At 50.0% G+C, this 27,808-nt stretch overlaps 4 protein-coding genes across 8 annotated transcripts in view; 2 read left to right on the forward strand and 2 right to left on the reverse strand.

Annotated features, from left to right (window-relative positions):
* The first annotated feature begins 702 nt into the window (after nucleotides 1-702).
* SMARCD2 (SWI/SNF related BAF chromatin remodeling complex subunit D2) lies at nucleotides 703-10,599 on the forward strand. Its single transcript, XM_039859742.1, has 13 exons — nucleotides 703-1,221; nucleotides 5,742-5,926; nucleotides 6,121-6,163; nucleotides 6,312-6,434; nucleotides 7,219-7,374; nucleotides 7,891-7,986; nucleotides 8,129-8,230; nucleotides 8,366-8,527; nucleotides 8,681-8,778; nucleotides 8,916-9,051; nucleotides 9,235-9,357; nucleotides 9,488-9,589; nucleotides 9,666-10,599. The coding sequence occupies exons 1-13, from the start codon at nucleotides 1,006-1,008 to the stop codon at nucleotides 9,717-9,719; spliced, it is 1,596 nt and encodes a 531-aa protein (XP_039715676.1). The 5' UTR covers nucleotides 703-1,005; the 3' UTR covers nucleotides 9,720-10,599.
* Nucleotides 10,600-10,639: 40 nt separating this feature from the next.
* On the reverse strand, nucleotides 10,640-14,844 carry PSMC5 (proteasome 26S subunit, ATPase 5). 2 transcript variants are annotated; one of them, XM_039859759.1, is made up of 12 exons: nucleotides 14,695-14,844; nucleotides 14,074-14,145; nucleotides 13,053-13,122; nucleotides 12,639-12,736; nucleotides 12,415-12,471; nucleotides 12,108-12,338; nucleotides 11,729-11,855; nucleotides 11,437-11,627; nucleotides 11,241-11,339; nucleotides 11,049-11,159; nucleotides 10,870-10,956; nucleotides 10,640-10,766 (listed from the first exon to the last, which is right to left on the reverse strand). In XM_039859759.1, the coding sequence occupies exons 1-12, from the start codon at nucleotides 14,716-14,718 to the stop codon at nucleotides 10,713-10,715; spliced, it is 1,221 nt and encodes a 406-aa protein (XP_039715693.1). In that variant the 5' UTR covers nucleotides 14,719-14,844; the 3' UTR covers nucleotides 10,640-10,712. The 2 variants fall into 2 exon arrangements, with proteins under 2 accessions (XP_039715693.1, XP_039715694.1); XM_039859760.1 differs by lacking the exon at nucleotides 14,695-14,844 and adding an exon at nucleotides 14,388-14,478.
* FTSJ3 (FtsJ RNA 2'-O-methyltransferase 3) lies at nucleotides 14,828-22,273 on the forward strand. 2 transcript variants are annotated; one of them, XM_039859736.1, is made up of 21 exons: nucleotides 14,828-14,956; nucleotides 15,269-15,359; nucleotides 15,504-15,609; nucleotides 15,876-15,922; nucleotides 16,035-16,114; nucleotides 16,573-16,672; nucleotides 16,764-16,958; nucleotides 17,039-17,154; nucleotides 17,269-17,373; nucleotides 17,460-17,560; nucleotides 17,790-17,870; nucleotides 17,966-18,112; nucleotides 18,257-18,392; nucleotides 19,477-19,658; nucleotides 19,812-19,926; nucleotides 20,008-20,297; nucleotides 20,568-20,653; nucleotides 20,743-20,842; nucleotides 20,954-21,137; nucleotides 21,217-21,311; nucleotides 21,391-22,273. In XM_039859736.1, the coding sequence occupies exons 2-21, from the start codon at nucleotides 15,293-15,295 to the stop codon at nucleotides 21,581-21,583; spliced, it is 2,526 nt and encodes an 841-aa protein (XP_039715670.1). In that variant the 5' UTR covers nucleotides 14,828-14,956; nucleotides 15,269-15,292; the 3' UTR covers nucleotides 21,584-22,273. The 2 variants fall into 2 exon arrangements, with proteins under 2 accessions (XP_039715670.1, XP_039715669.1); XM_039859735.1 differs by lacking the exon at nucleotides 14,828-14,956 and adding an exon at nucleotides 15,037-15,198.
* DDX42 (DEAD-box helicase 42) overlaps nucleotides 22,070-27,808 on the reverse strand; it is a 29,482-nt gene continuing 23,743 nt past the window's right edge. The window contains exons 15-18 of one of the 3 annotated variants that reach the window (XM_039859732.1): nucleotides 27,072-27,298; nucleotides 25,527-25,637; nucleotides 24,303-24,404; nucleotides 22,070-23,627 (exon numbers count right to left, since the gene is read on the reverse strand). In XM_039859732.1, coding sequence (XP_039715666.1) covers nucleotides 22,932-23,627; nucleotides 24,303-24,404; nucleotides 25,527-25,637; nucleotides 27,072-27,298 — 1,136 coding nt within the window. In that variant the 3' untranslated portion in view covers nucleotides 22,070-22,931. Of the gene's footprint in view, nucleotides 23,634-24,302; nucleotides 24,405-25,526; nucleotides 25,638-27,071; nucleotides 27,299-27,808 lie in introns of all 3 variants that reach the window. The other 2 variants (XM_039859733.1, XM_039859734.1) reach the window with 2 other exon arrangements.

The following is a 27,808-nucleotide window of genomic DNA, read 5'->3' on the forward strand; positions in this document are numbered from 1 at the left end:
GAGTACTTTCTGATAGAGAACAGTGGTTGCTGAAAAGGTATTTAAGTTTTGAAAATTAAGTGCTATAAATCTTAGAGAAAGATCGTCTTTGCGTTTTCTCATAACGCAAAGTTCCTTCGCCTAGAAACATTTCCTATGGAGTAAAGTACTAGGCTTCCTTAAAGTGAGGCAGAGCCTCGTTAAAAATATGCGATAAAAACTCTGGCGTTTGGCTAAGTCAGCCCTTAACATAGCTGGATAGGGTCTGGGGCAGCCCATGTCCCTTGGCAGCTCTGAGCCACCAAGATGGACTTTGAAAGTACGTCAGGTTGGTGGGTTCTGATCTAAGCTGTCTTTAATGCTGAAAATGGAAAGAGGAGACTTGACAAAACTATTTCAAGGAGCGTGGCTAGGGACCTCGACGAGTCGACTACACCTGGGAGAGCTCAGCAAATCTCTAGTTTTCACTGCTGAAACCCTAGGTGACCTTCGACCTCTGACCCCGCGCCTAGCTCGGCGTTTCCTTGAGCAGCTTCCGCCCCCGCCCTTCCCGCGATGGGCCGGCCCAAGGGACATGGGAGGGGCTCTGGGGCTGGCAGTTAGGGGCGGTGCCTGTTAGGGGCGGGTCTCGCGAGGGGCGGGATTTGAGGAGGCATCTTGGCATTGGGCAGCTGTGCAGAAGCGGGGCCCAGCACTGGGCGGGGCTGGGCGGAGCAGGGAGTTAGTTGCCGCCTCTGGGTTAACTGGACTCAGGCGGCCAAACCTCCGGAGGCCGGGGGCGGCAGGAAGGCCCGTAGTAGATCCCGGATCCAGGATTTCCCGGGCAGGACCGGAATCAGGATCGGCTCTACCCCAAACTTGGTCCGTGAGGAACTCGCGAACTTGGATTAGGAAATCCCGGAACCCGGATCAACAAACCCCCAGAACCCGGAATTTAGATCGGAAAGTCCCGGAGCGCGGAGCGCGGAGCGGACTCTGTGCGGAGCCCGGAGTCCGGATTACGGTACCCTCGGACGGGACGGAGCGATGTCCGGCCGTGGCGCGGGCGGGTTCCCGCTGCCCCCGCTGAGCCCCGGCGGCGGCGCGGTGGCCGCGGCTTTGGGAGCGCCGCCTCCGCCAGCGGGCCCGGGCATGCTGCCCGGACCGGCGCTCCGGGGTCCCGGACCGGCTGGAGGCGTGGGGGGCCCCGGGGCCGCAGCCTTCCGCCCCATGGGCCCCGCGGGCCCTGCGGCACAGTACCAGGTGAGGAGGACGGATGGGCGGTTTCGCCGCGAGCACGCGGGCGGCAGGGGCAGAGGGGTTCCTGGGGCCGCCTCCTAGACTGAGGGCACAGGGGCCCTGCGTGTGGAGCGCTGGAGACAATGTGGAGGATAAGGCCAGGGACCCTCGAAATCGGCGAGTTGGTGGTGGAAGACTTGGAGAAGAGGTTAAGAGCAACTCGGGTGGAGGGTTTGAAACAGTTGGGAGCGTTTCGGGGGCTTCTGAGAACCTGAGAGATGGAGGAGTTGTGGGCGGGTCGGTTGAGAGCTCTAGTGCAGATTATAGAGTAGGGGGTCCTGGGAAATAATCAGAAAGTTTTGGAAAAGAGCCCTCACTAAGAAACCAGGGTTACCCTGCATTGGCCTTGGTCTCATTCCAAGTCTGCTCTGTTTTTTCTAGTTGAGAACTGGCAGAGTTCAAGCGTGTCTGAGATGGCTCCCAGCTGCTAATGAGGAGGAAGAAGGGCCTGGCTTCCCACGGGCATGGGAGGCCTAGGATAGGGCAAGGGGATTCCAGCCTGTGCAGTGGAGAGTCTCCTTCTGGGTCAGGCCCAGGAGTCCTTGCATGGGATGACTCTGGGTTAGTCCAGAGACAGTGGTGGCCAGGCCTGAGGAAGGAGGACAGCCTAGCCCATTCTGGGCAGACTCTCTTCTTGGCTCTTTGCCTGGTGTCACAGTGTCCAGGAGTTGATTAGTCTGGAGGAGCAGAGAGACTCCACTGAGTCCTGCTGCTATGGGGCTGGAGGAGCCTGTGAAAGTTGCTTCAAAGGGTTCTGTCCTGACCTCTTCGGGGTTTGGCTTCGAAGAAAGCTTCTCAGGTTGCAGCTTCAAAGGCCGTTGAGAGGCAGAGACTTGGTCCCTGTGTGAGGAACTCAGCCTGACTGCTGGAGGAGCTCATCAGTCTCCCAGTCCATTGTTTCTGGTTGTCCCAGACTCTTGGGAATTTTGCCCATCCTTTTTTCCTGCCTCTTCTTCACTTTTATTTAGCCTTTAGGTTCTAACAATGCCAATTCATGGGCCTAGCATTTGACACTGGCTTCCAGCAAGTTGGAAGGAAGAAAGCTGGAGCTTCCTATGTTCTCTCATGTCTCCAGGTAGAGGTCCCAGAAATCCATCCCCATAGAGTAGGGCAGCGGTCCCCAACCTTTTTGGCATCAGGGACTGGTGCTCCTGTGAGAATCTAATGCCGGATGATGTGAGGTGGAGCTGAGGTGGTGATGCTAGCGCTGGGGAGCTTCGCTTGCTTGCCTGCCGCTTACATTCTGGTTCCTAATAGGCCATGGACTGGTACTCATTCACAGCCTGGAGTGGAGTATACATGTTCCCCCGCCAGGAGCTCTGGGCCTTCACTTTCCAAAGAGATGCCCAACTGGGGACAGTAACTATTCCCTTACTATTCATTCTCCCTCCTCTCTCTAAAAAACAAAGGGTCAGGGTATTGGCAGAGACAGACTGGGGTCATCTTTCTCATCTTGCTCTCCCCCTTGGGGATTCATGAGCCCAAGGTGTCAGGGAAGGATGCCTGCATCAGTCATTCCAACCCAGAGACCTGGTCTGGCAACCTCCTGTGGACCTTTGGCCTCCGAAGGATCTAAGGAATGGATAGGAGCCTCTCTATTTTTTCCTCAGCTTGCAACTCATTGGAAAAGTGCTGTGGGGAAAGCCCCGGAGAAGGTGGATTCCACAACAACTTGTAGGGAGTGGCCTTGGGCCAATGGCAAGGCCGAGCAGGCCGGCTGGGCAGCCGTGAGCTACTGGGCGTGGAAACAAGGATGAGGAACATGGAGAAGGCACTGAGCCTCTGTTTTCCTGGGCTTCCCATCTCACCAGCTTCTCATGGCCTTCTCCTCCTTTTCCAAGGAGAGGCAGAAAGGTAGATTGGGAGAGGGAGGACCCAGTTCTCTTTGCCTGAGTTTGGGGAGGATCCTGCTCGGCCTCTTTCCAAGTCTAGTTGTGACTTGAGGAGAAGGGACTTGAGAGCCGAGGAGCAGAGGGTTTCCTCTCTGTTAGGGTGCGTGAGATGAGCTGGAAGAGCAAGGATTTCAGGGCATGTCAGGGCCCAGGTTGGGCAAATAGGGGAGCCTGTTGAGAGAAGGGAAGTGATGAGCCACCTCCCTCCACACAGTGGTTCTGGCTGTGGATCACAGGCAAGCTCACAGATGAGGAGCTTAAAGAAAACAAGAAAAAGCAAAACAACACAAAACAAAACACAGATCGCTGGGTTCACTTCAGAGAGTTCAAAATATTTTCTACATATGGAGGGATTTGTTCTCCTTCCAGGCCCTTAGGCCCAGCCACCAGTAGCACCAGGGCCACAGGCTTTGAGGCGGGACAGAGTGTGTTCTCTGGAGGTGGCAGCTTCAGGCCCAGTCTCCTGCGGAGGTAGGGGGTAAAGCTTAGGATGTGGGCTGGTGCTAGGCTAAAGGGAGAGGAGGTCACTGCATACTTTTGGGGTTCAGGGCACTGGACCCTGCTGCAGGTGGGAAGTTAAGGAGCCTGAGAGTTCTGAGCTGTGTTCTTTTTTCTTTTTTTAACCCTTGGGTTGTTTTTTGAAAGAAGGAGAGCCACTGGTGTTTCAAAGCCCAGGTGTGGAGTTTGGCAAGGCCAAGCTGGGACTTAATGAACTGTAAGCAGTCTTCCCTGGGCCCCTTCCCCCTCTTTGATGAAGCCTGGGGCCCCGGGTGCGCACTGGGAGCTCTGCGCCTGGGAAGTCTGGAACAGATGTCTGGGAGGGGCCTGTTCCAGGCCTGCTTGTGCCGCCTTGTCTTGGGACTTCCTGTTACCAGAGCACCTGCCTAGGAGAGGAGGTGGCCTGGTGGTTCTGTGAACTCCCTCGTGAGTAGCTTCGTGGGGACCGCAGAGCCCTTGCTCACACCCTGCAGGCTTCACTGCTTCAGTTGTTCCTCCTCTTTGGATCAGGCTCTGGGTGGAAAAAGCTCAAGTCTAGGATATCTGGAGACTGGGCTCACAGCTGTGGCCACACTGACTTTTTTTCTGTACTCTCTGGCCGTGGCTCATTAAGCCCGAGAAACAGTCTGTCTCTTGCCTTTCAACATCTCAGATAAATCTCTCCCTGATGAAGAGCCTTGTGGCAGGACTCTTGAGGCCCCAGAGCCCCCCACGTTTAACTCTCCATTCTCCCAAATACTTCCTTCCCATCCTACTTTTCCTTTCCTCTTCTCCACATCTCTGGGTCATGTTTCTCCATCTTTGCATCTGGTCAAGAATTTAACCCTTTGTGGCGAGAACATGGCTTTCATACCAGATGAAAAGGTGGGAGAAGAATCTTATCCCTATGATGCTGGGGCAGGGGGCCTTTGATTTGGTGCGAGTCCCCAACCAACCCAGCTTGGTTGGCTGTTTGTGCTGGTTGCATAATCTGGGCCCTGGGGCCAGCCCTGTGAAGTTGCCAGGGACAGTGTGTGCAAGGCAGAGCTGCCAAACAGGCCTTGCAGACAGCAGCCATGTGGAAGGGGGGTGGGGGTGCGGAGGTTGCTCCCAGATGGGCTCTACGGAAATGTTGGGGAGCTGGAACTCTTTGGAAAATACTTCTGCAGGCTTTTAAAGAAGCCATTTCTGTCACCCAGATTTCTCTGCTGACCCTATGACTCTGATCCTTGCATCCCAGGATAATCTTATCTCCGTGCTCCAGCTGGGATTATGAGGGCTGAGTTGAGCCAGGTGGTGCGTGGACCACGGGCAGAGTCCAGTGGCCAGCTGCTCTCTCTCCCACAAGTCACCCAGGAGCCACAGCTTCCCATTTGGGATCTTCTAGCATAAGGCTTAGTGGCTGGGCAGCAGGGAGATGAGAGAAGGGTCCAGTTCTGGGCTGTAAGTAGGGGCCATATGGGGACCAGATGGTCTCTGTACTCTGACTGCGGCCACCCCCACCAATAGGAACATGCACTAAGCCATATTATTGCAGCTTGCTCACCTGTGGTGCCGTTGCCTGATGGGCTTGCCAGACCATTGCACTGCTTTTCTCCCCTCAGTCACACTACCAGGCTGTCAATAGAGGATGGGTGTTGGGGCTCTGCCTGGTCAGCCTGCTCATATCACACCACAGCCCACTGCCCTCGGGCCTCCTGTGCTGTGCTTCTCCCTCAAGTCGCAAGGAGAAGGATGGGAGTGCTTGGTAGGACCATCTGAGGACCTCAGGAGTATCTTGAAGCTGGCTGGTCCCAGGGAGCAGGGAGTAGCCTGCTGGGGATGACAGGTGGCATTGGGCCCTGAAAAACTCTCCCAGGCCCTTCTCTCTGCAGGCAGGATTCTCCTCCCACATCCTGGGCTATGCAGGCCTCATTCGCTGGCACCGCTGCCATGGCAGTTGAAGGGGGTGGGGCAGGTGTGGTTTACACTTCTGCTGTCAGGCGCCTGCTCCCCTTTGTTCCTGGCACTCTCGCTGGTTGGACCTGGCTGAGGAGAGGGATGGAGGGAGTGGGCTATGGGCCCCATAGGGCACTGCCGCTGACCTATGCACCCCCGTTGGCTCACTTCCCCCAGCGGCCTGGCATGTCACCAGGGAGCCGGATGCCCATGGCTGGCTTGCAGGTGGGACCCCCTACGGCTCCCCCATTTGGCGCGGCTGCTCCACTTCGACCTGGCATGCCACCCACCATGATGGACCCATTCCGAAAACGCCTGCTTGTGCCCCAGGCCCAGCCCCCGATGCCCACCCAGCGCCGGGGGTAAGACTGTTCGTTTTCTCCTGTCCTACCTCGCACGGCCCTAGTGGTAACAAAGGGTTTCTTTTTGTCCTAAGAACTGCGATGACTGAGGAAGACTCCAGACTCTCTTGGGGGTGGGTCTTGGGACTGGAGGGATGGATGGGGGCAGGTCCTTTGGACCATTGACCTCTTAAGTGGGCTTCTGTCTTCCCCAGGTTAAAGAGGAGGAAGATGGCAGATAAGGTTCTACCTCAGCGAGTGAGTATGTTGGGAGGGGGCCTAGGAGGCCCAGCCAGTGGCTGGTTGGCTGTGGGTGGAATCAGTCTCCCCCAACCCTGCCATGGAGGAGGAAGGAGCCAGAGCTGCAGCTGAAACAAGCTGATGAATTCCTTTTCCCTTCGTCCAGATTAGGGAGCTTGTCCCAGAGTCTCAGGCGTACATGGATCTCTTGGCTTTTGAGCGGAAGCTGGACCAGACCATTGCTCGCAAGCGGATGGAGATCCAGGAAGCCATCAAAAAGCCTCTGACGGTGTGTGCAGCCCTCGTCATTTCCAGACCTTCCAAGCTTCTCTGCCTCTCCCTGGCCTGGTTTTCCAGTGGACCAGCAAATGTCTGCGATGGGCTAAGCAGGCTTTTTCACGCTGCAGGATGCAGCCCATTTGTGGAGCAAAAACTCAGTTTAATGTAGAAGGGCTAGCATGTTTTTAACGAAATATAAATTATAGTAATTCTTCACAGTAAAGCACCTACCATAGTAGTAAAGGTATTATTTCATGACATTTTTGTTTCAGATATTTATATAGATGTGTGTGGATCCTGGGTCATGATTTAAAATGTAGATCATGTCGATTGTGGTCAGAAGTCCGAAAGGCAAGACTAGAGGATGGACGAGGGTAGTTCCTATCTCCTTCCCCATCCTTAGAGGAGCTTTTTATTTTTATTTTTTAAAAATAATAATCTAGAACAGTCCCCTGCATGGTGAAGGCTTACCAGAAGATGAGAATATTTTGGGCCCATGATGGGTGTTTGAGTTTCATTTAAAATATGAGCCAGAGGCTTCTGATTTACCTGCCAGCACTCTGTATGTCCCTCTGTCACACCACTGTTCCCACTGTGTTGGAACTGTCGGTGGCACATCTCTCTCCCCTGATAAAATTGTGAGGTCTTTGCAGGCCAGGCCAGATTTCCTACTCCCGATTCCTAGTGCCTGTAGTCACCACTCGATATTGATGCTGAGTTAAAATGGGAAGATCGGATAGCGTTGTTTTCCAACATGTTGGTCCACCTCTAGTTCGTTGTCTTTCTCTCTTTAGCAAAAACGAAAGTTGCGGATCTATATTTCCAATACATTCAGCCCCAGCAAGGCAGAAGGTGACACTACAGGAACCACAGGGACCCCTGCTGGAACCTCAGCGGGGGACAAGGTGGCTTCCTGGGAACTCCGAGTGGAGGGAAAACTGCTGGATGATGTGAGTTGGGGAAGGAGGTGGCTGGAGGGGAGGTGGCCTGTGTGGGTTTAAGACGGGGGCCAGACACTTGGGCATTTCTAGAGAGGTCCTGCCTGAGGGAGAGGGCAGTGCTTGTCATGGTTTGCACAGCTCTTAAGCCATTTAGAGGTTGGAGATTTGTGTGATTACTACAACAGTTTTCCTGCAGATGGCAGTAAAGTGTCTTCCCAAATTTTGAAGTTTTAAATTTTTTATTTTTGTTGTTCAAATTTCCCTTTTACAGTAAAACTGTTGAGGTGATGCCATGCCCCGCCACCTCAGTACAGTATCTTGAAGAAGGTACTCCTTTCTGATTCACAGCCCTTTATGGTCTAGCAGTGGGGCTGCCTCCAGTCTCCCTTTCCCTACTTCTTTCGGGGCCCAAGAACCCTCAGCACCCTGAACCTCAGGGCTGAAACAGTATTCTTTTTCGGGGGCTTAGCATAACTTAGGTTTGAGAGTTCAGCAGCACTCCCATCTCACCCTTTCCATCCCCAGCCTAGCAAACAGAAGAGGAAGTTCTCTTCATTCTTTAAGAGCCTCGTCATTGAGCTGGACAAGGAACTGTACGGGCCTGACAACCACCTGGTGGAGGTGAGAGTGAACCTGGGGCATGGGAGCACAGGCTGACATGTAGGCTGGACAGAGGAATGGCCTTGGTCGCCTTGAAGAGCCAGGTGTGTATGTTTATGCCCACCCCATTGGTGATGAGCTTGGCTTCCCTCCTCCCTGCCAGTGGCACCGGATGCCCACCACCCAGGAGACAGATGGCTTCCAGGTGAAACGGCCTGGAGACCTCAACGTCAAGTGCACCCTCCTGCTTATGCTGGATCATCAGGTGACAAACGCCCTGGGGCCATAGCTGGGGTCACAGGGACTCATCTAGGGGATGGGAGCAGGTTCCTATTATAAACCCTTCCTGTCCTATTCTTTGATTTTTTTCACAAGAACCCCTCCTCTTGTCAATCTTTAGCCTCCCCAGTATAAGTTGGACCCTCGACTAGCAAGGCTGCTGGGAGTGCACACACAGACGAGGGCCGCCATCATGCAGGCCCTGTGGCTTTACATCAAACACAATCAGCTGCAGGACGGGCATGAGCGCGAGTACATCAACTGCAACCGTTACTTCCGCCAGGTTAGCTGGGATGCCACCCTCCTCTAGTCTTGCAGCCCACCTTGCCTGCTGTTCCAGAGCCCACTGGGCTAGTTCTTAGCTACATTCTTCACACTGACCCTGGGATGATCCACTTCCTCCTGTGCCCTCAAAGGCATCTTTGGTACTCTCCAGATCTTCAGTTGTGGCCGACTCCGTTTCTCTGAGATTCCCATGAAGCTGGCCGGGTTGCTGCAGCATCCAGACCCCATTGTCATCAACCATGTCATTAGGTAAATGGGAAGAGGGGGATGGGAATGCTCTTCTAAGCAATTTGCCTTTGGCTTGAGCCAAAGAAAAGCAGCAGGTTTGGCCCAGGTGGGTGGAATGCATACATCTGTGTGCTCACCCTTCTGTGTGTTGCCTATAGTGTGGATCCTAACGACCAGAAGAAGACAGCCTGTTATGACATTGATGTGGAGGTGGACGACCCACTCAAGGCCCAGATGAGCAACTTTCTGGCTTCTACCACCAATCAGCAAGAGATTGCCTCCCTTGATGTCAAGGTGGGCCCTTCTATCTCCCCAACCTCCTCTGGGGCCCAAGATGGGGGTGGGAAAGCTCTGTCAGGCATTCCCATACATGTAGCACCTTGGGATGGGATTTCTGTACAAGTCCTTTGGAGTTAGGACTAGAAAAATACCCCCCAGGGGTAGGGGCCAGTCTGACACATGTACCCCTTTCCCCAGATCCATGAGACCATTGAGTCCATCAACCAGCTGAAGACCCAGAGGGATTTCATGCTTAGCTTTAGCACTGACCCCCAGGACTTCATCCAGGAATGGCTCCGTTCCCAGCGCCGAGACCTCAAGGTGTGGTCCTCTCTTCTGGGGTTGATCCCATGTTAAGCTCTGGATGGTTTTGCCATCACTATTCGGCTCCAAGGGCAGGTTGGCTCAGGGGTGTGAATTATGCTCCAGCTTTCCTCATGGCCCTTTGCAGATCATCACTGATGTGATTGGGAATCCTGAAGAGGAGAGACGAGCTGCTTTCTACCACCAGCCCTGGGCCCAAGAAGCGGTGGGGAGGCACATCTTTGCCAAGGTGAGGTTCTGCCCTGTTTGCTCTCCTGTGCTGGTGAGCAGCAGAGGCCTGAGCTGCTGGTCTCCCCTTTCTCTAGGTGCAGCAGCGAAGGCAGGAACTGGAACAGGTGCTTGGAATACGCCTGACCTAACTGCTCAGGAATTCCTTCCTTTCTTCCTAGCTCTGGAGCTGTCTCCTCCTCAGACTGGGAGGGACCGTGATCTGGGGCTGCAGACAAGTAGGATATGGATGGGGTGGAGGGTGTCTCCTGTCACCCTCTGCTTCCCCAGCTTTAGTTTCTTAAAGGTAGCGATAGGATTTCTTGTTGCTTGGTTCCGTAAGCCTTATTGTTTCCTTTCCGAGTTGGCTTTAATTGGGTTCACAACAGATGCCTCCTCTGCCCCCTGCAGGCAGGCCCGAGTAGGACTGCTGGAGGCTGAGTGCTTCAACATTGTAATAGAACCTTTTCAGAACCAAAGGCCCCTGGCTTTGCTTGTTTACAGATTCCCTTTTGGGGCAAGTGTCAGAGCTGGCTCTGGGGAACTGGGCAAGGAAGAGGGGCACAGCTCACACTTCCTAGCCTTTCTAAACCAAAGTTCTTTGCCATTCCTACCAGCCCAGCCTTGCTGCTGGTTTTTTCCTTTCCTTTGGGTATTTGCACTATTTGGGGAGCAGGTTTTTCTATGCGGGAGCCACTTTTTTGTACAGGGGTAAGTTGGGGTTTTTCAGGGAGCCCTATTTGGTGCTTCCTTCCTTCTTTTCTTTCCTCAATCTATGCAAGCGGCTCTGGCCGCCATCATCTCCTGGGATGTCAGAGGGCTGCCACCCAACTCTTGGGCCCAGGGCGGTAAAGCCTCCTAGAGGAAAGGCACACTCGAGTTCCCTGGCATGACCTGAGGTTCGTGGAGGGCAGCGGGAGATGGAGAGAACTCTTGTGTCCCTTTGCAGCTTGGGAAGGAGGGTGGCCCTAGGGCTTGGCAAGTGCCACTTCTGGCATGTTTGGAAATTTACAAATAAATTCTTCTTTATTGGTGGTACCCAGACCTGGTCATTGAACAGTGCGGCCACTCATTAACAGACTGAAGTCCCAAAGGGCTTCTCCTGCAGAGCTTTATTTGAGGGATCCACATAAGAGAAATCCACCTTACTTCCACAGCTTCTTGATGGACATGTTTTTCTCACTATCCTTCTGCATGACCTGGAGAAAGAGAGCATTAAGTTATAAACTGGGTGAATGGAGGCCCTATCCCCTCTGTTCCAGAGCCACCAACAACAAAGGCAGAAAAGAGGGAGGCCTGTACCTTGGCTACTGCCATCTCAAAGTCCTCCTGGGTGACATGGACTCTCCGTTCCCGCAAGGCATACATGCCAGCTTCAGTGCATACACCCTGAGCAGGGAAAGGAAGACAAAGCCTGTTGGTGTGCCCTTGAATCCAGAGCTTCCTGCCTCTGCCTCCATTCCCTTGGGCACTCTACTTACCTTCACTTCAGCCCCTGATGCTCCTGGCATGAGCTCAGCAATTTTTCTCAGGTTGATCCCCCGGGTCAGGTTCATTTTTCGAGAATGGATCTTCAAAATGTCCAGCCGAGCCTAGCAACGGAGGAGGAAAAACCTGAGCCCCAACACCTACCCCCACAGCCACAGCCACTCCCAGCACTGCCCATCACAAACCTCCTCATTAGGGGGTGGGAATTCAATTTTCCTGTCGATGCGCCCTGGGCGAAGCAAAGCTGAGTCTAGGATATCAATCCTATTAGTAGCCATGATAACCTGAGTGGAGAAAGGGCATGGTATCAGCTAAGCTCCTTCCTCAGGCCACATTTCACCTGGGGCCTACCCTTGGCTCATCCTACAGGCACCACCTTACCTTGATATTCTTGGTGGCCTCAAAGCCATCCAGCTGGTTGAGCAACTCCAGCATTGTGCGCTGCACTTCACTATCTCCTCCAGAACCCCCCTCCAGCCGTGAGGAACCAATGGAGTCGATTTCATCCATGAAGATGATAGATGGAGCATGTTCTCGTGCCATGACAAACAGCTCTCTCACCATTCTTGCCCCTGTGTTGAGGCCAAGCTGGCATTAAGGAGCTGAGGAACTCTCTACCCTCACCTCCACCCCCTCACTGCCACTTGCTTTTCATGTTTATAGCAGCAGTTACCTTCCCCGATGAATTTCTGTACCAGTTCAGAGCCAGAGACACGAATAAAGGTACAGTCTGTATGATGAGCCACAGCCCGGGCCAACAATGTCTTCCCAGTGCCTGGGGGTCCATACAGCAGCACTCCCTAGAGAACAACATCAGGACTCGGCAGAAAGCCAGCCCCACATTTCATTCAATGAACACTTACTGAGTGCTCGCTCTGACATACCCCATGCTTAGACACTCAGGGATACAAAAAATGAACATTAAGGTCCCTTCTGGAGCTTACATCCCACCCACCACAGTGCCTCTTCAGAGGGAGGGTCCGTACTCAGTCGCCCGGGGCAGGAAGCATACAGGAACAGCAGGGCCCTCCCACAGAAGCCCTGCTTCTCACCTTGGGCTGTGCAATGCCCAGCGCTTCAAAGAGCTCAGGATGCTTAACGGGTAGCTCGATGACTTCTTTGATCTCCTTGATCTGCTTGTCCAGTCCACCAATCATCTCATAAGTTGAATCTGGCACCTTCTCCACCATCATCAGCGACACCAGTGGGTCTACCTTATTGGGCAGGATCTTGTGCAGAGTGTAGCTATCATTTCTCAGAGCCACCCGGCAATTGGGTGTCACCTGGGTGATGGGAGAGTTTCAGGAATGTGGTGTAGTGAGCTGACCCCAACCTCCCACCTCAACCTGCTACACTCACATCGTTGATGTCAATGTTCTTGTCCACATCTACGACAAACTTGCCCTCAGGATGTACCTAAAGAAACAAGTGCTCATGACCTTCCCCGATAGCCACCAAATCACCAACCTCACCCAGGAAGATCCAAGAGTCCTTGAATAAGACGACGGAACAGTGTTCTTGCCAAGACTACACAGAAAGGTCTATGAACTCAGAAGGTGGTCCCTGGGTCATGCCGCCTTTACCTTAACCAACACTTTCTTCTTATCCATGGCCCGGACCACTTCCCCCACATAGGAGCCCTGTTCCTGCAGCAGCTGTAGCTCCTCCCGCAGTAGGCGAACTAGAATGGAAAACAGACAGAGCGGTCACCCAGCTTCTTTGGTGTCTCTCCCCTATGTCTCAACTGAATATGCATGAACGAAGTAGCACTGTGCAATTGTGAAGGGAAGGCCACAAAAAGAAAGTCAAAAGTCATGTTTTCAAGAAGGTTGCGATGGGGTTGGGTGAGATGCACATGCGAACTATTTAATAATGCAGAGTATCACCTTGGACTGAGAGGAAAAAGCACCAATGTGAAAACTCAATTCAGGGAGATTTGAACAGTCAGACCTCTGACTGACTGCCTCTATGCAGCCTTCCCATTTTTCTCCCCTCACCTTTTGCATTAAGCTCATTCCTCTGTGCCTGCAGCCTCCGGAGATTCTGGCTCTTATCATTCACAATCAGCTATGGAGAACAAGAAACAAAGGGCAGGAAACAGGAGGTTAAAATCCTGGCCAAGACCTTCAGAGGCTGGTATGAGCTGAGTGAGAGATGAGCACAGGGCATCCACATGTCGTTTTAGATTCTCCAATATGATTTTAAAGACCCTGGCCTGTCCTCTGGAGCCTAGAGCATCCATCAAAAAATGCCACTTGTCTAACATTAGTCCAGGAATAACAAACCTCAATGGAGAAAAGTTGCAGCTGTCTTACATAGTTAATTTCTTACAGGGTGGCATATCAACATGTTACAGTAAGAAGATAACTAACTTTTGAGTCAGAAGCCTAATTTCTAGTCCCCTTGTTGCCAGTTAACAGCCAGGTAAAGCTAAGGAAAGGTCTAGTTGTGCTACCAAACTGCAAGTGGGCACAGCATCACCTACTTTGCCTCTTTTCAGGACTGTTGTGAGGAACAAATAAAATCACACATAGGTGCATTTCAAAAATGGTAAACCAAATATAATACCTACAAATATACCTAGAGATAAGATATTTCCCCTGTGGCTTTCCTCCATGCAATATGTGTTAGCTATTTTCCTTATGTCTATGGTCCCTGCCCCCGTCTTTAGGTTAGAGACCTGGGTCACCCAATTTCATTCAGTCTCATGGAATCGGCATTTGTCAGATTCTTCAATTCTGTCTTCCCTTACATTCTCACTCTGTTCCAAACCCTCTCTGATAAATGTCATCTCCTGACCCTGTATCGTTCCTTTTATTGGAAACTCTCTCAATCAGGCTTCTTGCAAAAGGAATGGCCTTTGGCTACGGGTACCTTTTCTGTTTGACTCTTGAATATGTATAACAAACTATTCTTCCACTGCGCCCCCAGTGGAATTATATGGATTTGTAGAAATCTGCTCCATCAACCCGTCATCCCCCTTCTAGCTCCCTCTGGACTTCTGGAGTCCGTCCTCACCTGGAGTTCTTCAATCTTGGATAGATAATATTGGCGGAGTCCACTGCCTGCCTTCCCCTCTTCCAGCTCCATCTGAAGACACAGTGTAATTATTAAACAGGCTATAACCATTCAAGGGATAAAGCCACTACCAGCTTGGACCTTCCGGTTTTAAGACTGGGGTTCTACTCATTCCATTTCTTCAGAACCCTCCACTTCTACCAGGACTAAACTAAAAGCAGAATGTGGATGCCGACTACCTCTGAAGACTTTCAGGAGGATCAAGAGACGATACACGCGGGAGCGCTTTGTACCGAGTCTGGTGCTATACCTACCGAAAGTGTCATTACCACAGGCGGAGCCACTAAGGACGAGTGCCCTGTCTCCTGCGACTCGCAGACAGGCGCGTTCCCACTCCCATCACTCCGCTTCCACTGTGTCCTCTCCTGGCCCTGCCCTGACCTGTCGGGGCGGCGCTGACACAGCAGATCCGGTCCCAGGCAGGGCCCAACCTAGATTAGTTCACCCACCTCCAACACACCTAACCCACCCGACCCTCTTGGTCAGGCCAGCGGCCCACCTCAGATCATGCCTGCTCCGCATCCAGCCCCAGTCCCCGCCCGGCCGCTGACGCCGCCGTACCTGCTCTGGTCCGTCAAGCGCCATTTTCCCTGCGCCGCGGGCTCCCGAGCCGGCTTGGCGCGCAGGCTCAGAAAGCAGAGGCGTGGAGCCCGAAGACCGGGGTAGAGAAGAGTTCCGGGTCAATGGGCGGGGTGTGCGGAGAGACGATAACAAATAACAGGGGCCATGATAGGAGGAGGCCTAAGTGAGGTCAGGAGCTTCGGAATGGGGCGACAAGGTCACAGAACTCCTAAATGTTGCCCTCTAGAAACTCGGTTTTAGTGTAAGTAATCTGCTCTCTTGGTCCCACCTTCCAACTTATAAGGTCCGCCAACAGAGAATAGAGGAAATTATGTTTTTTTGAGGCCACACTCAAAATGGCGGAAAACTTAGAGCCGGGGACGCAAGCGACGCAAGCGGAAGCGGAAGTAGTTTGCTGCCTCCATGTGCTGCTCCAAAAGTGTTGAAAACGGCACTGGGTGGTGTTAAGTCGTGTTGGGAAAAGTGTAGAGTGTGATCACTACGGTAAGCGGGGAACGGAAAGCGGCATCTAGTGCTCGGGGAAGAGACGTTCCAATTTCTACTTTCTTCTCAGACTGAGTGACACTCTCGATCTACCATGGGCAAGAAGGGCAAAGTCGGGAAGAGCCGGCGAGACAAGTTCTATCACTTAGCGAAGGAGACAGGTGAGTCAAGGTTCAGGCCTCCCCCGAGGTAGCGAACGAGCGACCTTGTCGGATTCGTCTCCTTACCGAATACTGAGTTTCTTTTCCGCAGAAATCTCGCTGGGGGAGCACTCCGCGGACTTACAATTTTGTCATCGCCCCCAGGTTATCGTTCCCGCTCTGCTTTCAAACTGATTCAGCTGAATCGCCGCTTTCAGTTCCTGCAGAAAGCCAGAGCCTTGCTGGACCTGTGTGCTGCGCCAGGGGGATGGTGCGTAACAACCGGCATCTGTCACTTTTGGTGGCCTCTTTTGGGGTTTTGGCCTTGGATGGTAGAGTTTCATTGGGAGAGGGAGGAATACAATAACACCAACCTTAATTTCTATACTCCCCAGCAAATACGCTGCAGAGAAAAAGTTTGGAACATGTCCAGAGGACATGCATGCTCTGGCCACTGCACTTGGCAGGGCTCCAAACACCCGGAGGTGGGAGAGGAAGGGCCAGTCCTGGATATTTTAATCTTTGTTTCTTTTATAGGCTGCAGGTGGCTGCCAAGTTTATGCCTGTATCCAGCCTTATTGTGGGTGAGTGACAGGTGGCTCTCTCAGGTTTTTTAGGGGTGGGGGATATGAGGTATTGTGTTGTACATTTCTTTTCTTCTTGCTTGAGGCAGTATTCTGATCTGTTTTTTTCCAGGTGTGGACTTGGTTCCAATCAAACCTATTCCCAATGTGGTAACACTCCAGGAGGACATCACAACAGAACGCTGTAGGCAGGTGATAGGAATCTCTCTTTCTGTCACCTTTATTTCTTCCCTTTATATGCAGACATCCACTTCCGTGCCTCTTCCCACCCAAATCTTCTGGTAGCAAGATTTTTCCTGTTTACCATGCTTTGAGCAATGCCTGCATGATGGTCTGTAAGCCTGGGATATGCCTTCTGTCCACTCCAGCTTTTATTTGGTCAGGAATGAGGTGTTTGGAAGTTGAAGAAGCACAGAGATATCAGTGAAATCCTTTACAGTGGGTTTATAGTAGAGTAAGCTCCAAGAAGAAAACGGACATGTTATTTTTATTTATCATCGTGTTCCCTGTGCTTGGCACAGTATTTGGCCCATGGTGGACACTCAGCAAATGACTGGGTAGACAAATGGCTGAATCAGGGATTCCACTTATAGCCATTCCTGTGTTTCTGTTGCCATAACCGCCCCCAACCCCCCTCCGCTTCTCTGTAGGCCTTGAGGAAGGAGCTGAAGACCTGGAAAGTTGATGTTGTGCTCAACGACGGGGCCCCCAACGTTGGGGCTAGCTGGGTCCATGATGCTTACTCACAAGGTGCCAGGAGTCGGGGGCATGGAGATGAGGGGGAGATGGGTATGCCCTTTTAGGCTGCAGAGGTCCACCGCTAACTGTCTCTCTCTCACAGCCCATTTGACACTGATGGCTCTGCGTCTGGCTTGTGATTTTCTGGCCCGTGGAGGCTGCTTCATCACAAAGGTTTTCCGTTCCCGTGACTATCAGCCCCTACTATGGATCTTTCAGCAGCTGTTTCGCCATGTCCAGGCCACCAAGCCCCAAGCCTCTCGCCATGAGTCTGCAGAAATCTTTGTAGTCTGCCAGGGTATGCACCACTCCATTCTTTCTCTTGACTCAGTCTCCCAACCACCAAAGCACACTTTCTTATATGTGCTATCATCCTAGGGTTCCTGGCTCCTGACAAGGTTGACAATAAGTTTTTTGACCCCAAATTTGCCTTCAAGGAGGTCGAAGTCCAGGCCAAGACTGTTACTGAATTGGTGACTAAGAAGAAACCAAAGGTGTGTTTGGGGAACATGGCCACTCTCAAGTCCAAAAACTCTGGGGAGATGGGGCCTGGTGGGTCATACAGACACCCCAGAAGGGACTGCTCAACCTTTATTTCCTTCTCTAAGGCTGAAGGCTATGCCGAGGGCGACCTCACTCTCTATCACCGCACCTCAGTCACTGACTTCCTCCGAGCTGCCAACCCTGTTGACTTCCTCTCCAAAGCCAGTGAAGTGAGTTCCTACACTTGAGAGGTATAAGGGAGCCCCAGAAACGTGGTGTGAAAACTTTAACTGTTTCTTTTTCCTCCTCCCAACAGATCTCGTTAGATGATGAAGAGTTGGCGCAGCATCCAGCTACCACTGAGGATATACGAATGAGCTGTCAGGATATCAAAGTGCTGGGGCGCAAGGAGCTTAGGTATGCAGTAGGGGTGGGTGTAGGTGCCAGGAGCCTCAAAAGCAGAGAAAGGCATCTGAAGGCCATGACTTTGTATTTCTGGTAACAGGATGTTGCTAAAGTAGAAATTTGGGGTGGGGACCTGAGCCCTAGGCTTTATGTGACTCGAATGTGAAATTTGGGGGGTGGGCCTAAAACAGAGGAGGTAGGGACAAAGAGGGAGAGAGTGTCAATCGTATTTCTGTGGCAGGTCTCTACTGAACTGGAGAACAAAGCTTCGGCGACATGTGGCCAAGAAGCTAAAGGAGCAAGCAAAGGCACTGGATATCAGGTGAGGGGGAACGAAATAAAGCAGGGTAGGTGTCGACTGGGTGCTAGGGGAAAGTGCCTGGGAAAATGACCAAACTCCTCGGACTGTTTTGTCAGCCTCAGCTCGGGAGAGGAAGAGGAAGAAGGTGAGGAGGAGTCAACAGCTGGGACCGTGAGGCAGCCCTCGGAGGAGGAGGAAGAGGAAGAACAACTGAATCGGACCCTGGCAGAGATGAAGGCCCAGGAGGTGGCAGAATTAAAGAGGTGAGGGGGCCTGGGGAGGAAGTTGGTGAACCTCCACCCCCCGCAGAGTTGTTAGCATGCGGAGGTGGGAGAAGAGAATGAAGGCGTGGATGGGGATCTTCAGAGCTAGGCAGGTTTTTCAAATTCCTTAAATTGACTCCTCAGAAAGAAAAAGAAGCTGCTGCGTGAGCAGAGAAAGCAGCGGGAGCGTGTGGAGCTAAAGATGGATCTTCCTGGAGTTTCTATCGCAGATGAAGGGGAGACTGGCATGTTCTCCCTGCGCACCATCCGAGGTCACCAGGTGAGGCAGGGCTGGCACAGACTGCGAAGATGGGAGGATCTGTTTGGGCATTTGGAAGGGGTGTGGGGATCAGATCTTTTTTTCTTAATGTGCTGCATGATCATGGTACATGGTTTCTGTCTTTACTCAAAAGCATGTACATGACTCAGTGAGGGGAGACTGGGGAAAAATGAGAGCCTTGTGTCTCAAAGGCCAGGAAGGAACAGACACCTAACATAACAAAATTAGAAAAACTCATGAGTGTGATACAAATTTATCCTTATAGAACTAGGTTATTGCGTGTATGCACATACATGATATATGATACAGAAGAACAGAACTAAGAGGCATTCTGCAAGAAGCAAGGTTATAGTAGATACAGTCAAGGTACCTGGGTTACCAGCGCGAGTGATGGAAGGTTTCCCTTAGGGGAACATCGTTCTTCAGTGAGACCAAGTTAGCACCTTGGTGCCTGTGGCTACTGGATGGTGCTTTCTGCTGAGTACTGGAGACTCTGCTCTTCCTAATAAAAGCAGTGCCACAAGCAAAAGCAGCTTTCGTGGCTTTTGTGTGGGAATGGAAACCAGGTCATCTGCTGTACGGGAGAGGCAGTGGAGCGTAGTGGTCCTGGAGCAGACTACCACTTGTCTGTTCTTTGCCACAGTTCCCACATCTGTAAAAGAGAATAATAGAACCTACCTACCAGAGTTTGGGAATAAGAAAAGATGTATGTTACCTGGGTACCTTAATTCAATGGAAACAAAATGTAGATTGTATTATTTCCAGAAGGTGATAAGGTGCCTTCTGAGAGCAACTTTTTAAAGAAAAACCAGTTTTAGAACATTTTAAGATTTGATTCTGTATAGGCTGTGGGGTACTTTTCCATAAACCTATTTCTGCTACAAGATAGCTGCGTGGGACAGATCAGTGACCTCGTCTGGAACGGGAAGTTTTAAACAGCCCTACCCATCAATTCTCTGTCTGTAAAGCATATATGCCACAGCCTATGTCCTGATGTTGCTGAGGACAAACTAAGATAATGGACACAGGAAAAAAGCACTATGTCCCTTCTGAGTACCCTTGATCTGTTTCTGTCAAACTTTAGTTGTTAAAGGAGGTAACACAAGGGGACATGAGTGCCGCAGACACGTTTCTGTCCGATCTGCCAAGAGATGACATCTATGTATCGGATACTGAGGATGATGATGACGCATCCCTGGACAGTGACCTAGATCCAGAGGAGCTGGCAGGAGTCAGAGGACCTCAGAGTCTAAAAGACCAAAGGCGGTAAGGTGGGGGTTGCCGTGTGCAGGAGGGAATGCCGACCCCCTCAACTTGAGTCCTGAAGCAGAGCTGGTGGCAGGTACTGCCAGAGGGAGTGGGATGTTGAGCAAGTTCGCCCGGGCACTGACCCTCCACCCACTTTCCTTGGGCCTACAGGGTACGATTTGTAGATGATAAAAAAGAGGAGGAGGAAGAGGAGAATCCACTGCTGGTACCACTGGAGGAAAAGGCGGTCCTGCAGGAAGAACAAGCCAACCTGTGGTTCTCAAAGGTAAGAGGAGGCTGGGGGCCCAGACAGGGAATTGGCATTCGCAGGAAGAAGGGTGGCTGAAGATTCCAATCCCCATGACAGGACAGCTTCAGTGGGATTGAGGATGATGCTGATGAGGCCCTGGAGATAAGTCAGGCCCAGCTGTTGAACGAGAGCCGTCGGAAGGGGCAGCCTCAACCGCCTCAACCACCAACACCACCACCACCACCACCTTCCAATTTGAAGACTGAGAGAAAACCTCCCCGGTGCCAGGATGAGGCCCCTAAAGAGGCAGAGACTCCATCGGGGACAGAGGCTGCCACTGGCCCTGGGGTGGAAGAAAGAGATGACAGCTCAGACAGTGACAGCAGCAGCAGCGAGGACGGAGAGAGGTGAGTGGTTGCAGCTGATGGGAGAAGGGATGAAGCAGCAGCAGAGGTTCTAACCATTTCTCTAAGTTTTGGAAAATTTCAACCTTGGCTATAAAGAAAGAACTTTAAAAATACTGATGGTTCTGATTTAAGTGGTTTTCAGGTAGCAGGATTTTCAGAAGCTTCCCAAGCAGTTTTAAGTAAGAACCAAGGTCGAAGAGAGGCAGGAGCGGGTCTGAGTGGGGTGGGGAACGGCGGGGCATTCACGCACGGTCCTCCCCTCTTCCGCAGTCGGGAACCACGCCACCGTAAGAAGAGAAGCCGTGGGCTTAAGTCAGATGATGATGGGTTTGAAATAGTGCCTATCGAGGACCCGGGTGAGTGGGTCTGCACTCAGCGGAATGGGAGGAGACAACGGAAGTTTCAGTGTGGGATCAAGCTTGGACTTTTTTCTTTCCCTCTCTAGTGAAACATCGGATACTGGACCCTGAAGGCCTTGCTTTAGGTGCTATTATCGCCTCTTCCAAAAAGGCCAAGCGAGACCTCATAGACAACTCCTTCAGCCGGTAAGGGGACCAGAAAATCCTGAGAAGTGGCCTAGGGTGGGGTGGGTAAGTGGTAGTTTCTTCTCTAGAAAGCCTGGAGTAGTCATTAGGGCTGGTATCCTCTCTGCCTAGGTATACATTTAATGAGGATGAGGGGGAGCTTCCAGACTGGTTTGTGCAGGAGGAAAAGCAGCACAGGATACGGCAATTGCCTATTGACAAGAAGGAGGTGGAGCATTACCGGAAACGCTGGCGGGAAATCAACGCGCGGCCCATCAAGAAAGTGGCTGAGGCTAAAGCCAGAAAGAAACGGAGGGTAAGTAGTGGGGCTGCCTGAGATGAGAGGTGGGTGGGACAGAGGTGGGGAAGTCAGCCTGACCGAGGTCCCCATACAGATGCTGAAGAAGCTGGAGCAAACCAAAAAGAAGGCAGAAGCTGTGGTGAACACGGTGGACATCTCAGAACGAGAGAAAGTGGCACAACTTCGAAGGTAATGGGGGCAGGTCACCCACAAAGGTACATGGTTAAAGAGTGGCAGAAAGCTTCTAACCTGTTTCTTCCATTTACAGTCTCTACAAAAAGGCTGGGCTGGGCAAGGAGAAACGCCAAGTCACCTATGTTGTAGCCAAAAAAGGTGTGGGCCGCAAAGTGCGCCGGCCAGCTGGAGTCAGAGGTCACTTCAAGGTGGTAGACTCAAGGATGAAGAAGGACCAAAGAGCGCAGCAACGAAAGGAGCAGAAGAAAAAAAGCAGGCGGAAGTGAGCAGAGCCACACGGGGCCTCTGAGCAGGCGGCGAATGGACAATCTGGCCTCCATGGTACCAGCCCTACCCTTGCTTGCATTGCAGTCACTTGAGAAGACAGTGAGGTGGGGACCTAGAGCGCTCATGGTGGTCCCTAGCGGTGAGGAGATCCTTTGCCTGAAGGTCTCCTGTCAAAGCACTGCTGCAGTGTCGTGTCAGTGCTGTAACACCCCCCAACCCTTCCATGAAGAATGAGGGGTACTAGATGAAAAGTTATACCTTTTTAAATCATGAGGGGAGGTTCAGTGTTGGGGTGGCATTCATTTTAGTCTGTTCCTGGGTAAAAAGGCCTCTAGTCTTCCATCTTCTTTTGAATAAAACCATGGTGACAGATGTCCTTTCTAACAGTTCAGTTCCCATTAAGTGGTAACTCCTGTACTACACTGTTCTAAGTTATATTTAACGTATACTGACTCATGAAGTAGAAATGACAAACAATCCATAGGTCCCAGTAGTAAAACATTTACTAGAGCAAGCAGAAAGGAATGAACATCTTAAAGAAACCGTCACAAAGTCACAAAATTCAAAGTATGTATATTTCTTTTATAAACAAGATCGAACAAAAATCATCAAAATCATTTCAGCAAAAGATTTTTCTACCATTGTGCCAAGTTAAAAAAAAAATACAATAAAATAGACAGTTAAAAGCTGTTGTTGGGTTTTTATTTTTTTAAATTTAGCAACACTTCAGACCTAGAGTGACCGTTTTTAGGATCATCTTTCCCCCTTCAATAGTAGCGACTCTGGGTAAAGCAGGCTGCCTTTTCCTGTCTCAGCTGGGGAACCTGAGCCTCGACTCCCATTTAGAACCAGATACTTTCCTTTCCTGCAAAAGTCTGGAAGTACCAAAGTACTTCGCAAATATCCCTAACTTCTCAAAGGATCAGGTTTGCAGAAGCCAACTCCTAAAAGGGACTGCCTGGCCACATAGCTAAGACAAAGAATATTATGTTTATAAGGTGACATTTTGGTAAAAAATATACACTACATGTGATACAAACCGAGAGTGAGTTTTGTACCCCATAAGGCCCTTTCTTCGAAGGTATCCTCATCTGACCCTCATAACTCACCCAGAGCCAAAAGCAGCTTCCCAGCTCTCACTGCTTCCAAGGACTAAAGCAGCTTCCTAAGAAAGCATCTGAAAAATGACCCAGATGAAGGGGTAATGTCTCCAAGCTCCAGCTATCCACTAAGGGCAGGGGGCCCTTATACCTTGGGCCCCAACCCAGCCCTGAGACACCTAGTTACCAAAAACCTTTCTAAAAATAAAATTAAAGACAATTGATTTCACACTTCAGCACATACCATCTAACTGTCCCATCGACTTTTCTTGCGCTTGGGAGGCTCAGGGACAGCAAAACCATCAGCTGTCTTATCTGTCTTGCTGTCCATTTTGTCCATCTTGCTGCTGTCCACCTTGGGGTCCATCCTGCTCTCACGGTTACAACCTTCTTTCCTGCTTTCACCATTCCGACCATCATTTGCACCTCGGCTCTCCCCATGTCGGCCTCCACCTCCATGTCTGTTCTCCCCATGACGATGGCCATCAGCATGACGGCTGCTGCTTTCTGGGTAGCGGTATCCCTCTCCATGGCGACCACCATCTCCGTGACGTGGGCTATCACCATGCCGACTGCCACTGCCACTCTCTCCATGACTATGACGGCTGCCACCCCGGTTATCAGTGTATCTCTCTCTCTTCCCATTGCCACCCCCAGTCCCTTCTCGGCTGTTATTTCCTGAAGCTGTGTTGTTGACCCCCTGAGCTCCAGCAGTAGGGTAGGTCACTGGGGCACTGCTGAGGTTCCCAGTGTTGCCAAAGCCTGGGATGCCCTTGGTGGCACTGGCAATGGGGCTGTCAGGACTGTTATGGCCCTGCTGGGATGAATTAGTTGGAACAGAATTCAAGCTTCCTGCACTTGTCCATCCACTTGCTCCAGCAGCAGAACTTCCAGACTTCTGGTTGCTTAAACTGGCGGCAACAAAGTGACTCTTGTACTGTGACTGAAAGAGAAACAACCAGAATAGTAAGATAGCAAGTTCAAGAAACCTGACTACTATATAAGCCTGGCAATGATAAAGTAAGTATACAGAAACTTGGGTATTCACACACAAGATAACATCCATGCTATTGTGGCACTGTGACTTTAGCATCCCGATGGCCCCACAATCCTGTGTTTTCTGTGTTCTTCTATTAATGAAAAATAAATCTTGGGACCTAACTGAAACATCAGTCTGGAGATGGATATAATGTGTACATTAAGGTCAGCTAGCTAACTGGAGGGGCAAGTGTAGAAGAAAGATGGGTTCAGAGTTCACAAGATACAGAATCAAACTTCTCTTTTCTAAAAAATGGCAATTAATCAGATTACAACAGCCTTGGAGATGGGTAACACTAGGCTGTGGAGGATGGGAGGGAACACCAACCATGCTTAGTACAAGAGTCTCGGGCTCTGGCTGTGACTGAAGTAGATGACGGGCAACAGGGGTTTCTCCAGCCTCTACACCTGCATCTGTAGGTAAGCTACAGGTAAGTGTATATTCAAAACTGAAAGCAGTGAGAAGACCCTAATCCAGCATCAAGCCTACAAACCCAGCTACCATCTCGAGACTAGGTCCCCTCATCTCTGCCCAAGAGTCATTGCTGAAAGCTCTTTTAGCTAAATGCTTATCTCAGACCTGAAAAGCCGCTTTCATTGCTGTCAGCCGATCTCCCATGGCTCCCGTGGAGGGCTTGTAGGCCTCATAGTTGCTCATTACATTGTTGTTGTTTCCTCGGTCCTAAAAAAGAAACACCCATGAAGATAGAAGAAAAGGGAAGCCCACCAGCATAGACTGGGCCTCAATATACTGAAAATGAATGAGAATCGCAATGTGAACAGGATATTTTTTTTAAGTTACGTCTTGTGAGAAAAGCTACAGCAACGAAGAATCATTTAAAAATGCTTATGCTTTTCAACCCAGTAATTAACCCTAATAATCAGAAATGAGGTTAGATTATGCTCAAAACTGATTATGTGGTATTATTTACACATACAAACATAAACATGTTTACATAATTATATTGATGAAAAAACCACAAGGCGGTATAGCATATGTGTGACTGCTCAGGCTTTGGAATCTAGACCCTTAAGAGTCTGAACCTCAGCTTCAACACTTATCAGTGTGCAATCCTGGGTGCCTCAGCTTTATGATCTATACTTACTCTCACTGGGTGGTTGTGAAGATAGTTACTGCGATTGCTTGGGCACGTATTAAGTGCTCAACATTAGCTATCACTATCATCTGCGCCATCTACATCATTATCATAATGTGGGAACAGATTATTTATCAGAGACACCAAGTTAACTGTAATGCTCCAGAAATGCAGACTGGCAGCCTTCTTCCTTGGTTTAGGCATCAAAGTGACAGGAAACAGGCAGTTAAAAAAAGCCAGTCAAGAAAAGCTAGCTCTCATCCCCTCTCTGATGCAATTTCCCAGAGAGTGCAGGAATCATTACTGAGTTTAGTTACAAGATAAAGCTAGTTTGCAGACTGACCCTGTGGCAATGTCTTCCTAGCAGTAGGCACTAGGCCGCTGCTGGAGGGCTTGTAAAAATAGACGGTTGGGCCCCACCTCCAGAGTTTCTGATTCACTAGGTCTAGGGTAGGGTACCAGTTTGCATTTGCTGCTAGTCCAGAAACAATCTGAGAACCACTGCTAATCTAGACTGACTTCCTGAGCACCTAGTCAGCCAAGTACACGTAGGTGCTTCTTTGTATTGACTCAAGCCAGCAGATTAAACAAAAGCTCCCTTCTGACAGAGTTCAGAACTCAGGAAGGTTGTCTCAGATAGAGAATAGTCCTAGCATCACCCAAGACTCAGGACCGACTCTAAGGGCACTACTGTAGTATGGACTCACCGTGTTCTCAGAGCCTAGGCCAGGCCGCTCCCTATAGCCTAGGCCTCCTCCACCAATGTTCAGCTTTTTGCCTTTCCCTCCTTTGAAGCGGGATTTCCGAAACCAGGCATTCTGCAATGAACACGATTCAAGGTTAAACTAGGGGATGGAGAGGCATCCAGAGGAAGGGAACAAGACCAATGAGCTAAGTGGGAGAGAACTTTTTGCTTCATCTTTAGCCAATATACTTATGGCAAAATAGGAACTATTCACAGGAAACACAGATGCGCTTCTTTTTAGTAATTTAATCTATCAATCTGTCATCAGACTTAGATTGTTATCTAAGGCTTCCTTTACTGCTCCTTCCAGGGCCTCCAGAAAGGGAAGTGATTAGTTAACCTGGATACTTCTTAAGAGGAAAATGAATTCATCTTCTATGTTTCAAACACACTATACATACCACAGGAAATAAAAAATTTGGAGCTTTTACAATATTAGTAGGTTCAGAAAGAAAGGAAAAAAGCTACATAAAGTGAGATTTATTAGAATCGACTCTAGGGGCAGAGGCCCAGGACTGGTAGCCACATAACTGGAAATTTTATTTACCAAAGAGCCTAAAAGTTTTCACTGAACTTGATCACTGCCAAAAACTACTGATCAGATTTATTCACATTCTCCTCTGAATGCAGACATCTCTGAGGGAGCTTAGAGCTTTATCTGACAATCCCATGTTACAGTCAAAGTAAAGGTCTTTAGAGGCAGGACAGGCCTGGCAAAGGTGCTGATTAGGAAAGCTGATCATAGCCTGAGAGCACAGGAAGCCTGAGGCACAAAAAGAGATGTAGGAGAATGCCAGGGCCAAAATGTATCTTGTTCAAAATTTTAGTTTAGGGTTGTCTCTCTATACCCAGGAAAGGGAAGGAAACATTATTCTACTCTCTCGGGCAGTGCAGGTCCTTCACGCCCAGGACCTGAAGCACAGGCACCACCACACTACAACGGCATTATGGGTTTGAAAAACATCTAGGTTCCTAAGTATCTACTATCAGAATGCGCATCCTGAACCCGTATGTAATTTGAGGACTGCATATACTAACACGACTCAGGATTTAATTTGGTAGAATGCCTCACTCCGTTTTGGATTAGTAATCAGTGTGGTAAAAAGCCTGAGATCTAAGCCTATACACCATTTTTTTTGAGACATCACACATTTTTAGCTCTGTCAAAGAGAAGACTGTTTGCAGAGACAGCCAATAATAATAGTAGCCATCTTTGAGATTATATTTACTAAAAAGTGTGCTATGGGGCAAGCAGGTAGAAATTTCAGAGGAACAGATTTTAGCACAAAGATAGTAATAGTTTTTTGATGCAGATGCTTCTGAAAGGAGAGAATAAAAAGACAGACCAGATAATTTTAATGTCCTACAATACCAATCTGTACCTTGTAAGCACTATCCTCCCCTGACCTTTTTCTTGACATGTTCCTGTTACCTGCCTCAGGTTTGTTGAAATTTTTTCACCTAGTTTTATAGCTCAGAGCAATGCGAAGTGTGCCCAGCCCCTTACCTGCATTGCCAGATCCAGGAGTTCCTTGGAAACATGCTGATTGGCTCCTTCCAAATTCCGGACAAGGTCACCAGCAAAATTGCTGTCCTTGGGAGTCAACAAGGTATAGGCAACGCCCTTCTCACCCGCTCGTCCTGTGCGGCCAATCCTATGAGTATGCGTATCAATGTCTCGTGCCACGTCATAGTTAATGACAGTCTTAATCGAAGGAATGTCCAGACCACGAGCTGATTTAAAAAACAACCAAATTTGTTTATTCTTCATTAGGAGTCCAAAGCAACCAAAAATGCTAAATCTCTAAAAACATTTCTCTTAGCTAGGCAAAGTGCATGGTTTGGTGAGCTGAGATACAGGCATACAAATTATTTTTCTAGAACAAATGCTTCTATTGTAGATTCTATAAAGCTGGGCCATCTACTGTAAGGGACATATATCTTTTGCCATCAATAACCTGCCACGGACTCTCTCTTGCACCAGGACTATATGTTAAAAAAAATATATATATATATTAAAAACCAGCATCAAAAGTGCTTTGAAGCTGAGAAATTAACTTCTGGAAGAAAATACATTTTTTAACAGCAGTTATTAAAACTCAGAACGAAGCCAAAAATCATACGTCAAAAAATCTTCTGATCTTGAGTGAAGTATGCCCAAATAAATAATGTAAAATATCTACTATATTCAGACACACGACACGGGGAACAGCCTATAATGTAATTGCCTCAACATTTTTTTTC

The sequence above is a fragment of the Pteropus medius genome, unplaced genomic scaffold, assembly GCF_902729225.1.
Source record: "Pteropus medius unplaced genomic scaffold, Ma_sr-lr_union100, whole genome shotgun sequence".
Taxonomy (NCBI): Eukaryota; Metazoa; Chordata; class Mammalia; order Chiroptera; family Pteropodidae; genus Pteropus; species Pteropus medius.